The 12795-nt window shown below is 42.1% G+C and overlaps 1 protein-coding gene across 1 annotated transcript in view; it reads left to right on the top strand.

The window, feature by feature from the left end:
* The window catches only part of KLF9 (Kruppel like factor 9), a 19286-nt gene extending 15892 nt beyond the window's left edge, over positions 1-3394 (top strand). Inside the window, exon 2 of the mRNA XM_019555313.1 lies at positions 2340-3394. Coding sequence (XP_019410858.1) covers positions 2340-2569 — 230 coding nt within the window. The 3' untranslated portion in view covers positions 2570-3394. The remainder of the gene's footprint in view (positions 1-2339) is intronic.
* Positions 3395-12795: the final 9401 nt, after the last annotated feature.

The raw sequence follows: 12795 nt of genomic DNA, 5'->3' as shown, positions 1-12795 counted from the left end.
AAAAAAAAAAAAGGCCATGCAAGTGAAACGCTCAACTGAAGTGCTGTGTATGGATTCAGGGTAAAATTAAAGCCAAAAGCGGGTGGTTAATATTACTACTTCACTATTTGCTCCTTACAGGGGAGCACACACAATAATTCTACTGGTCCAGTAAACAAATATAATTTTAATTAGCTTCTTCAAAGACAATGACTATTCAAAATGACTTTCAACCATACCAAAGAACCTTGCAAAACAAAAGATCCAAAGATTGGACTTAGTGGAGAGGAATTTCTCTTTTCTCCTCTCCATTACTGTTCAAGGGTGACTTAGTATTTTTCTACTACCGTCATCCTTCATGACCAAAGACCAGTGATTTTCCTACGATAATTCTAAATCTCAATAAGGATAAGGAAATAACTCTGAAGCCATGTCATAAAAAGCAGAAGAGTCCTGCTTTTAACAATATTTGCACAGTCTAATCTAAATTCATACCATATCTTTTTCATTAGGGAGGAACATTCCCCCCAATAGTAAATTCCCTTCTCAAGGCAAAAAATCCCCCTACAAGATGCACCACATAGGAATCTAAACCATCATGAGATATACTGTAAGCAACAATGCTTCACCCACCAGAGTAAGCTCTTAACTAAGGTCTAAGGCAGGGGTTGGCAATCCCCAGCGCGTGTGCCAGAGCATGGCATGTGAAGGCATTTTGCTTGGCCCATGCACCTCAGAGCAGACAGCAGGGAAGAGGCCAGGGCTTTACTGCCACAACAAGGATTGGGCCCCTTGCAGTTTCTTCACCGTTTATCCCTGGCACACCAACATCTTACAAATCAAGGTTGTGGCTGTTTTTAGCATGCTGCCCACAAATGTTGCTTACCCCGATATAAGGTCTTCAAGCTGCCATGTCCTGGCTAAATCTCAGACTGTCTATATTCCACCATCTTTGTTCCTGACATTGCTTGTGCTTTTGATACTACTAATCATCCTCTCCTCAGCATCTTATTTGGGCCTTGGTATTATACTCCTTTTCCTGCTTTTCTAAACATTGCTTACAAACCTCTAGTCTTTCTCTCTACCATTTCCATGGGAATACTCCGCAACATTTTTGTTGCAAGCCACTTTCTTTGGTAATTTACAAACATGAGATAAGATTGTATGCTGTGCCAAGTTCACAGCATCAAGAATTACTATAGTTCTTGAATTTCTTGCCGATTGTTCCAAGATGGAAAAATGCATGGGAAGATTATTTTATATTTCAAGGTAGACTATAAATAGCTTTCAAAAGTCTCCATTTATATTCCCATCAGAAAGAAAATTAAGGCCTCAGAAGGTACTAGTACATGATGCTATGACTAGAAGTCTGCTTGCCAGTTGTCAATTGCTACTCCCTCCAACGGACTATAGCACAGTCAGTGGTCCAGGCTCTGAAGTATTGGGTAGCGCAGAACATTTGTGACTTGTATGTTAGACCACTCACAGATTACGCTTAGAGATCCTGGGTACAAAAGGATACTTACAACAACTATTGTTCATTCTTAATACCTTCATTTTTAAGAGTGTTCAGCAATTCACTTTTGTTTAAGGTGACAGATTCTGTTCTGCATCCTAAGCAGCACACACCTGTTTTGAGAGGTCTGCTGGTAAAAAAATAAAGTAATTCTCTGCCTGGGACATTTGTTTTCATTGACCCTCAGTTAGCTGGTCAGAAAACTGAGAGTCTTTGTTTTTTTCCTGTTTAGATAGGTCCTTTGGAGGGTATGTTCTCACAGCTACAGATCACTTTCTTTAGTGAAATAGATGTCCTAGAAAAGCATTCATATACCATCCCCACCCCATGCCCCCTCCCCCCCAAAATATTGATGTTGTTTAAAAAATTATGCAGTCCACCAGTTGAAAATACAAATTCACACAAACCAGTTTGTCACACGAAAGATCAAAAGTTTACACCCTCATGGAAGCTGTCCAGATGAATAGTAAATATAAAAAGTGTCCTAATTGGCATCCCCCCACCCAGACCTTAATGATGACTTCAACACTGTTAAGGCAGAATCACATCACAAACATATGGGATGCCAGGAATGCATGAGACTGCAAGTTTTGTGAAGCTAGGGCACATATGGTTCATTTGGTTTCAGTTGTAGGTGACAGTGAAACCTCATGAAGCACTAGAGTCTGTTATCAGCAACAGTATGGGCATAGTTTCTCTTTTCAGGTGCCCTGATGCTGCCTTGACTGTTATCCAACAACATTTTATTATTTATCATACTCTAATATTGTTTGGTATTGTTCTGCTCAGATTTTTTTTATTGAGTTTTTGGCCCTTAACTTTTCTTCTCATTCCCTTCTTGCAGGTGAACGCCCATTCCCTTGTACATGGCCTGATTGCCTTAAAAAGTTCTCTCGTTCAGATGAGCTGACTCGACACTACAGAACCCACACAGGCGAGAAACAGTTCAGATGCCCACTCTGCGAGAAGCGGTTCATGAGGAGTGATCACCTGACGAAGCATGCCCGTCGCCACACTGAGTTTCATCCAAGCATGATCAAGAGATCAAAAAGATCAGCTACCACCTCATTTTGAATGACGGACTACACTGGGGGGGAGGGGAAACAACATTGGCAAAGACGTAACCGAACAGCACAAGTCTGCCACTGTACAGTTAATGTTCCCTACTTGCATTTTTAAAGCACATGTAGCTAACATTCAGAATAAATATTTTGTCCCCCTGTGCTGGTAACAACAGTCTTAAAAGGAGTGAATTGCTGAGTGAGGGTGGGGGCAGGGATGGGGGTCAGATAACAACTTTATTTTGTAATTTAAAGAATCAACACTGGTGTATATATGTCCGACTGGGTGGTTTGACCTGTGATACCACAGTAGTGACTCCAAGGTCTTTGTGATTGCTGTGTCAAACATGTTTTGTTGAACAATGTATGCTGCTTGTATTTAAAATTTGTTTAGTAAAACCACTTTCCAAGTCACTTAAATAATTCTCAACAAAACTCCATAGCAGATTTTAGAAGTGGGTTTACTTCTATCTCAGAATGATCCATCATTTAAAGACTGTTAAGAAAAAAACATTACATCTGTTACTAATAATATCTGATTGATACACAAAAATTAGTTGAATTTATACTAAAGAAGACCATTAAGTAACTGGGTCTTTTAAATTTTTCTTTGTATGAACTATACTTTTGAATATTAGCTGCACTTTTTCCAATAAAAATGTCTATAACTTAAGCTGATACTTAAAGCAAAAAAAAACAAACAAACAAAAAAAAACCAAAATGGAACACACACAAAAATACTCAGACCTTTTCTGACAATATGAGTATTTAGCTCGATTATTCATTTGCCAGGGAAAAAAATACAAGTCAGCCTAACTAACATGGCAGGGGAATGAGAGTAGAAACACACCTCTCGTAATTTCATTTGACAATATATACCGTACTGTACTATATAAATGCCACTAACAGTGCTTTACTCCGCTGTGTTTTGTTTGAACGGATGCATAACAGCAGCTACCATCTTCAAAATGCTGCTTTTTTAACAGGTTCTTTTTCTTCTTTTTCATACATTTGCCTTAAAGATTTATTCTCTTCATACATTTGCCTAACTCCTGTAAAATCCAATGGGAGACGTATGTGCTTATGGAGAGACTAGACCTTTCCATAACAGCACTCTATGCTAACGGAAACAGCTAAAACAATTTTCAAGAGCACTTTACAGAGGCTCCTATATCTTCTCATAGGTGTAGTATAGAGCATAGGGGGAAAATATGAGATAATTGGAAGACATGTCATAATATTCATATGACATACACTTCACTGCTATGAACATTGTATTATACCAGTGTGTCAAACCTGACACATTTAACTATAATGGCAATATTGCATTCACTTAAAGGCTGGTTTACTATGTAAGAGGAGTAGAAACAACACAGAAGGAAAACATAGTCATATGCATTATCTAAGAATTTCTTTGCTTATGTTAAAAGAATGAACTTTAAGGTGGTTATAATGGATTTTTCCCTCCCTATCTATTCAGATGGTGGAGTATTATGTTTACACACTTTTCTTTCAAGAAACATTCTTTTCATCTTTGTTTTTGACCCCTTCTTCAAGCAGAGGAAGGGAAGGTGCAGCCCTATTTTAGGCACTTAGGGCCAAGTTCAACAATGGAGTAATCACACTGAAGTTAATGGTGCTTACACTGAGGATGAATTTGGGCCCTCTTGTAAAATTTTGTACATAAAAATCTTGTTAGTACACTTGCAATTATAGTATCTTCTTATTGTTTTACCTGATAAAAAGCTTGCTTCCTAGAAACAAACAAAAATCAACTCAGAGAATAGAGTATTTTCTTCTAAAATTGTATATGCTTTCAGCATTAGAAATCGGTTTGCATATAGTGTTTTTACCTGTGTAGTTCATTATAAAATTCCATCCATGTGAAGAGAACTGCTTTTAAGGCATTAGGGATATTGAGCAGTCCGTGGAATAAAAAGGGATGAGTTTTCTTCAGTGAAGACATCAGGAAACCAAGCACACTTTCTACCTCCGTTTCAGCTTTTGAAACATTTATTTTAAATACCAAACATTAATTTCTGGTGTCCAAAATAAGCTGTAAGGACATTTGTTCTTCCTAATAAAATAGATAGCCCAATGAGTTCTACTGACGTAGTATAAAAATATTTGTTCTGCTTACCAGTACTGTTAATGCTGCCTTTTTAAGTGAGGTCAGGACTACATGTAACCCAGTGACTCAGTATTTTACACACATCTTCAGCTTCTGTATTGAAAACGTTAATACAAAGCCTAGAGTCAGTCCTGCAGACTAACTATACTGTTGCAGTATAGTTACTGCAACTATACTGTTGCAGACTAACTATTTTGTGGGAAAAGTGCAGGATTCAAACAAATTAAAGCTCTGATCTTATAAAATGCTAAACACCCTTCCCTCCTGTTTACTATACTGGGAGCTGCAGCCGATAAGAATCTTGTTTAAAATGAAAAAAAAACCCAACAAAAATGACCTTTAAATTACCAGTAGAAACCTAAGTACAGATGTGGCTGTCCAGGTTTAGTCATGCAAACCTGAATATTTGGGGCAGAACATACATTTCTACCCCAAAACATTTGTTTTTCAAGTTCTATAAAAAGTAGTGTATTCTCCCATATATGACGATGGAAAGTATACACTCATGCCTATGTTACTTGCAATAAGATCAAGTTTATAAGAATTTCCAAACAGGAACAAACATTCGAATTTGTGTTAGTATATACCGTATCTTGGTACGGTCCAGACGGGATGTGGTTCATTTACCACTAGCAAAAACATAAATAAAGATTTTTTTTGAGTAGAAATAAATATTTTATTTAATGTGTAAAGCAAACCACAGGATAGTCATTTGTATCCTAAACTGTATTTTTGGACGAGACGGTGGCAGGTGGTGGAAAAGAAAGAAAAATCAGGTTCTCTAATACTATATGTACTTGTCATACTATTGGAAATACTATAGACTGAAGTTAGGACAGCTCTTCTCAGTTACAAAAGCCCTTCACTATTGCATAGAGAAGCCATGGCTTTAAAAAGGTATAGCTATACAATATACTTCTTTTGTGAACAATTTTTCATGACTTGCATAACAGGTCTATTTTCAGTTTGCAGATGGACTTAGTCCAGTATGCACCAAACTGGACACACAGTTCAAAATGCTGTTTTACAGATTAACGATCTGTGACACTGTATAATACCAACCTTTACAACAGTTTAATCAGTTTTATTTTTGTACAGTATTCGTATCCTTTATAAGTTATTTTGCTGTCCTGTTTTGTAAATCACATGAAATTGTACAAACAAGTAGGTCTAGGTGTTTTTGTACATATGTATATAAATTGTCCAAATAAAAAAAATTAAAAATGAATTTTCTTGTTGAGAATGATTTAAGTCAAGAGTGTGACTAGAGAAAGCAATTTGAATGATTAAAAACAAATCCTGTCATGACAATGTGTTGAGAAAAGGTCTGGATACTCTATTCTTCAAATATATGGTTTCAGATTTTCAAAATTGACTTGGCTAATTAACCATACACATCTTACTGAAATTGTGTGTGTAGCCCAAGCCCTGGTCAGTCCTGAAAAATCATAGAATCATAGAAAATGAGGTTTGAAAGGGACCTCAGGAGGCCATTTAGTCCAACTTACTGCTCAAAGCAGGACCATCCCCAACTAGATCATCTCAGTCAAGGTTTTGTCTATCTGGGTCTTTAAAAACCTCGAAGGATGGAGACTCCACAACCTTTCTCGGTAACCTGCTCCAGTGTTTTATTACCCTCCATGTGAGAGTTTTTCCTAATATCCAACCTAAACTTCCCTTGCTGCAAACTGAGACCATTGCTCCTTGTTCTGTCATCTGCCACCACTGAGAACAGTTTAGCTCCATCCTCTTTGGAATCACCCTTTAGGTACTTGAATGCTGCAATTAAATCCCCCCTCACTCTTTTCTTCTGCAGACTAAATAATACCAGTTCCTTCAGTCTCTCCTCATAAGAAGGGATCCTGGTTTTCCATGATAAAAAAAAAAAAAATCACTATTTCTCTGATAAAAAATTGCAAATTCTCTGATAAAAATCCCCAAACCCATGGTTAAAATGAAATGCCACCCACAGCCCTGCTGGTGTTCCTCACTCATCCGCCCCCAGCCCCCCAGCCCTGCTTGTGCTCCTTGCCCCCCCCCACAGCCCATGCCCCACAGCCCTGCTGGAGGGGCCCCTAGCTGCCAAGGCCGGGGACCCAGGTCCGCAGTCCCCTGCCCCCAACGGAAGGCAGTGACTGCTGCAGCAGGAGCACAAGCCAGCTCCCCCCTGCTGCTGTGGCCTTGGGTGGGATTGGCACCCAACAGCAGCATGCACTCCTGGGGGGCAGGGGGAACCTGCACTCCCCAGATCTCTGGGGGGGTGGGGGCAGTGCAGGTGCACATTGCAGGCTTATACTCCCCACCCTGCTGCCCTCCGGAGCGCAGTGTGTGCAATCCAGTGTGGCAGCACATAGGGAGGGATGCCCACAAAAGCTGCCTGCTGCTGCAAACTCTGTAATGCCCTGGCCATGCTTCCCCTGCACACAGGGGCAGCAGCGAGGGGTGTAACCCTGCAACAGTGAGGGATACACCTAGAGTTTGCAGCCAGCTGGGCACTCTGGCCAGGGAGGTGGTGCCCAAGTGCCCAGTCAGCTGCAAACCACCTCCATCCTGGATGGACTGGTTGGGAGCTGAGGAAACAGGGTACATGGGGTGGGGGGCAGGCAGGGTGCAACTGGCTGGACACTCTGGCCAGGAGGGGCAAGGCTGCAACACGCCCTGCCCCACCCCTGGCCGAAGTGTCCAGCTAGCTGCAAACCTCCCTGCTCCCTCAGCCCCCAGCCAGCTTGGGCACTCCAGCTGGGAGCAGGGCAGGTTTACAGCCCCCTGGGCACTCTGGCTGGAGGGGAGGGGGTTTTGTGGTCTCCCCATTCCCTCATCCCCCAACCAGCATGGACACTCCCCAGCCAGGCATTCCGGCCAGGAGGAGGAGTTTGCAGCTGGCCAGGCACTCCAGCCTGGAGCGGGGAGGTTGCAGACCTCATCCTGGCTGCAAACCTCCCTGCTCCCTCAGCCCCCGGCCAGCTTCCCCTCCAGCCCTGCCCTCACAACCCCCAAGCTCCACTTACCTCCAGCAAGAAGAATGAGCCTGAAGTAGCCTCAGGTAAGTACGAGTGTCAGGCACCACCCTTCCCCCTCTCCCTTCCCCTTCGAGCAGGGTTGGGGCTTTCCTGCCCCTTTTGTAAACAGCTCTTGCAGGCTGGGACTCAGCCAGCCTATAGCGCTCTTTGCAAAAGGGGGAAATCCACAGGTTTCTCTTCTAAAAGGGAAAATCCATGCTTTCTCTGTTCTTCCATGGCAAACGGAAAACCCAGATCCGTGATCATAAAGTTTTCTCTGATTAAAAAAATCACAAATTCTCTGATAAAAACCCCAAAATCTATTATTAAAATTAAAAGCCCCCTGCAACTACCCCTAGTCCTGCTTGTGCCCCTCACTGCCTCCTAAAGCACCCCCCCACCCTGCTGATGCCCCTCACTCTCCCCCAATGCCTCCCCCAGCCCTGCTGGTGCCTCTCACTGCCCTCACAACAGCCCTCCCCCACTCATGCCTCTTGCCCCCTCCCCCAGTCCTGCTGGAGAGGGCCTCCAGCTGCCAGGGCTATGGGGCCAGGGACCCAAGTCTGCAGCTCCCTGCCCCCAACAGCAGGCAGCTGCAACTGCAGCAGAAGCAGCATGGAGCTGGCTCCCCCACTGCTGTTGCCTGCTGTTGGGGGCAGGGAGCAGAGCTGTGGCTCACAGAACCTCAGGCCTGCTCTTCCCCCTCTGGCCAGGGCTGGAAGTTTCCCACCCTGTTTGCAAATAGCTCTTGCTGGCTGGAGCTCAACCAGCCTGCGGAGCTGTATGCAAAAGCAGGGAATCTGTGGGTTTCTCTGCTAAAAGGAGAAATCTGTGTTTTCTCTGACAAAAAAGGGAAATCCATGGTTTTCTCTGTTTTTCCATGGGAAACAGAAAACCAGGATCCCTGCTGGTAAGTAATGGGCCTCAACTCCCTCAGCAATTTCATTGCCCTCTGCTGGATTTTCTCCAATTAGTCCACATCCTTTCTGTAACGTGTATGTGTGTGTGGGGGGGCGGGGAGGGGAGACAAAACTGGACACAGTACTCCAGATGTGGCCTCACCAGTGCCGAACAAAGGGGAGAATAACTTGCCTCCATTTGCTGGCAATAATCCTACTAATGCAGCCCAGTATGCTGTGTCAGCCTTTTTTTGCAACAAGGGCATGTAGTTGTCGCATATTCAGCTTATTGCATTGGGTGCTCTCAGTCATCCTGCAATCAAATAATACCTCCAGATCTTTCTACACCTGGTTTTTTTCCCCCTAACTGAGTGGCTTCCAATTTAATGGGCAAATTATTTTTAGTCACGACATGCACAAATCTTTACTGCCAGGTCTAAAGGACCCACCTCTGATACTGTAGACTAGGGGTGTGCGAAGTGGGCAGTATAGGATTCAGATTTGGCCCGATTTAATTCGGCCAAATCTGAATCTGAAGATTTGATTCTGATTCAGAGAATCAGTGATTCGGCCATAGACACAGCTTTATATGATTTTTCTACGTACCTCAAAGTACCAGGTGAAGCTCACGAATGCTGAGATGGTGGGCCAGATGAAGCAGCCCACAGGAGCGCAAGAGCAGCAGATCCGGAGGTGGGCCAGAAGTATTTCCACTCCACTTTTGGGTTGGCTGCCGAACATGTGGGGGACCCCCCCATTCCCTCCCCCCCAACTCAGCGATCAGCTGCAGGAGGACCCCAGGTGCTCCTCCATACCCAGGAGGCACCAGTCACCAAGCTGGGAGTGGGGAGGTCCCCTGCGCACTCTGCAACCAACCTGGAAGTGGATCGGAAGTAGTTCTGGTCCGCTTCCAGGTCCACCGCTGGGTGTGCAGGGGACACCCCCCCCCCCCCATGCTCTCATGGAACTCTCCATCCACCCCACCATCTCAGTGTTCACAAGCCATGCCTGGTACCTTGAGGTACGTAGGAAAAACATATAAAGCTATGTTTATGTCCGAATCTTCAAATCTCTCAGACATTAATAGGTCTCCTGATTCAATTCAGGTTTGGATATTCAGCCGCTGAATTGGGCCAAATCTCCTCCGAATTGAATCAGTGACCAAAGCTCCACACAGCCCTACTGCAGACTACACAGGGTCAAAAACCTGTACATGGTTCAGCTCCTAGAGGAAACCAGAGCAGAATATCAAGTGAACATGGCATAGCAGAGCTTCTACAAACTACCAGAATATGTGAGAAGTGTGGTAGGTGTGAGAAATGATGCTTTTAAAAAAAGGCTTATTGCAACAACTCCATTAGATGTGGTAATAACTTACAACATTTTTGAAGAACAAAAATTTGGTATAGTAGGAATAAAGTACAGGGATAGGTTATTACAAGTTTTAGCACGGGAATAATACTGCTTTTTTTCCCCTGACATTCCTATGCTTATACCACTTTTGTATTAATACTGTATCCACTGATACTAGTGGGTTTTGCCTATTTAACTACAGGTTCCCGTTGCTTTATGCTGTACATGCATTCCTAGATGCTGTACATGCATAACTCAAATTTGCATAAAATTGTTACAATGTAACAAATAGGGATACATTCCAAGACCTTGACTGTTCTGACCCCCAAGACCCATTTCTATAACTCTTACAAGACTATTTCGGTACTCATCAACAGCAGACAGCATACACAAGCACTGGGTGGTGGTGAATGTTACCATAACGCGGATGGCAACTACAAGAAACATGCGCCACAGACAATGAGCAAGGAGCACAAATCCATACAGGAGACTATATTTTGATGTGCATCACTCCCACAATGAACTGCACAAAGCATATGACTACTGGCTACCACCACACTGATTGCATAAGAGTGAATTTACCTTACATATAATGAATTTTTGGTATATAAAGAGTCATCGCCTAAGAGTAAATTTGCATATACAGAACCCACATAAAGCAAGGGAAACCTGTATGCCAATATATTGACAAAGCCCTCCTAAGACCTTTACCCAGAAAGAGATCTAGGAGACTCTTCAATATTCTCCCCAAAGGAAAAGGGGAGAAAGCCTCCCTGTATGAAATATTTCGTTTTTAAATTCAACAAGTCACTACGTAAAAGCTATGTAAACTCCTAGAAGGAAGATCTCTTTCAGTCAATAAAATAAATATATTATATGACTTTGAATACAGATCAGGTGAGTAAGAAGATACAAATTTTATATGGAGGAAAGGTCTTTTGTTTCCCAATTTTTATGCCAAAGGGTGAAAAATATTAAATGCAAGAGGTGATGCTAAAATGACCTTGGTTAAATAGCTACATTATGGTTCCACAAACCAAACCCAAAAGTGTGGTTTTACTTGCTAATGAGATTTGTCCTGGTCAAATAACATATCAGCCAAGTCACTGGTTACTAAATATTTCTTCTGGCAAACAGGCAGAAAACAAATTCTATCATTCCCCTGAGATAGTAACAAGTAGTGATATACAAAGAACTTCAGTCCAGATATTTATGCAGTATTCATCAGTCACTCAGAGTCAAGGAGTCCAAGAGAATCTGATCAGTAACTGATGAGCCCTGCACAAAACAGTTATCAATTCCAAGTAGCTCATATTAGAGCCTCTTAAATATACCTTTCCCTTTCGCAATCAAACTACCACCAGCATTAACTTAAACATAATATTTCAGTTCCCAGAGCAATGAGACTAAAAATCTACTCATTTAGTTTTTGCAAAGGGAACTTTTCCAGGGTCATGAATCTTGGGACAATTGTACAGGCAGTCCTTGACGTGCAACGTTTCGACTTACAAAGTTTCGCACTTACAATGAACCCTGTTTCAACTTTATGATGTCAGTTTCAACTTACAGCACTTGATCCAACACAATGCCACACCAGTGAACAAGTATGCTGTGTTGCTCATCTCCCTGGAGAACAGCTGGCCAAACTTCTTTGGACACTTTCTTTAAGAAAGTAGATAAGACTCCAGAATAACCTGCAGCCAAGACTCCTGAGAAGACTCCAGCCAAGAGTCCTTCAAAAAGGCCAACCAAGAACCCTTCAGAAAGTCCAGCAAAGTCACCTCAAAGAAGTCCTTCCAAATCAATATGATTGCTATTTACAATATAAATAGCTATATTACTCACCTATAATTCATTGAGTACAAAATTCTGGGGTATTTTTGGTGAAAATAGGGTATCGGGCCTTGGTTCAGGAACAAATCCCCCATTTAAAACCTTGTTTCTTATGAGAAAATTGATTCCAGGTTACAACATTTCAACTTAAGACATGGTTTTCAGGAACCAATTGTGTCGTAAGTCTGAGGACTGCCTGTACTCTTTCTGTCCCATTCCATAGTTGACTGAGATTCCATATCCCCTGAAGGTCATACTCAAACTCTTCAATTGTTTTGCTCCCCTGCCTTCTACCAAGTGCCCTCTCCTGAAGAGATCAGGGACATAACATGTTTTTAATCCAATAATAGGCGTTTTTTTGGCGCTACATAATTTTAAATGTATAATTTACCCAAACATTTCTGTCACATTTATTTCTCCTTAGAGAGGATCAGCTCACTGTCATAAGTCCTGGTTTTCATGGTTTTTCTTCTGCCTCCGGCTTTTCTTTTAGTGTTGCTGTCATGACTTCTTGCACAAACGCCCTATTGGTTTTAAGTTGATGCCCTACTCAGTTCTACTGCAAAATCTTCCATTGCTCCTATTTCTTTCAAATCCCTCTGAGCAAGTGATGCTGTATGTGTACTGATACCAAGTTCCCTATTTCTACCTGGTCTTTTCTTCTGTAGTAATTTGAATTCTGCATATGCTCCAAGAGCTTCAGTCTACATTATATTTCACAGCCTTTTATTTCCCTGAATTTTGTTGGCAAATTCTAAATTACTTTGTCAAGAATACTGGTTCTTCCAATGTTCTCTAAGTGTGCTATCCCCAGTCATAACCTGGTCTTTTAACAAGGACTTAGACAGACCCCCAAAACTGTAATATGGTGAGCAATCGACAGTTGAAGAACAAAACATTTCAACATTTTCACTTACTGTTTACATTCTGTTTAAAAGCCTCTCATATTTTTCATTTGTATATGGAACACAGCATTCTGCAAGTGTCTATCTTACATTTTCCACAGATAATTTCCACTGCATGC

This window comes from Crocodylus porosus, unplaced genomic scaffold (assembly GCF_001723895.1).
Source record: "Crocodylus porosus isolate Cpor-Errol unplaced genomic scaffold, CroPor_comp1, whole genome shotgun sequence".
In the NCBI taxonomy this organism is placed as follows: Eukaryota; Metazoa; Chordata; order Crocodylia; family Crocodylidae; genus Crocodylus; species Crocodylus porosus.
Note: the sequence above shows the minus strand (reverse complement) of the source record. Positions and strands in the feature narration are given on the sequence as shown.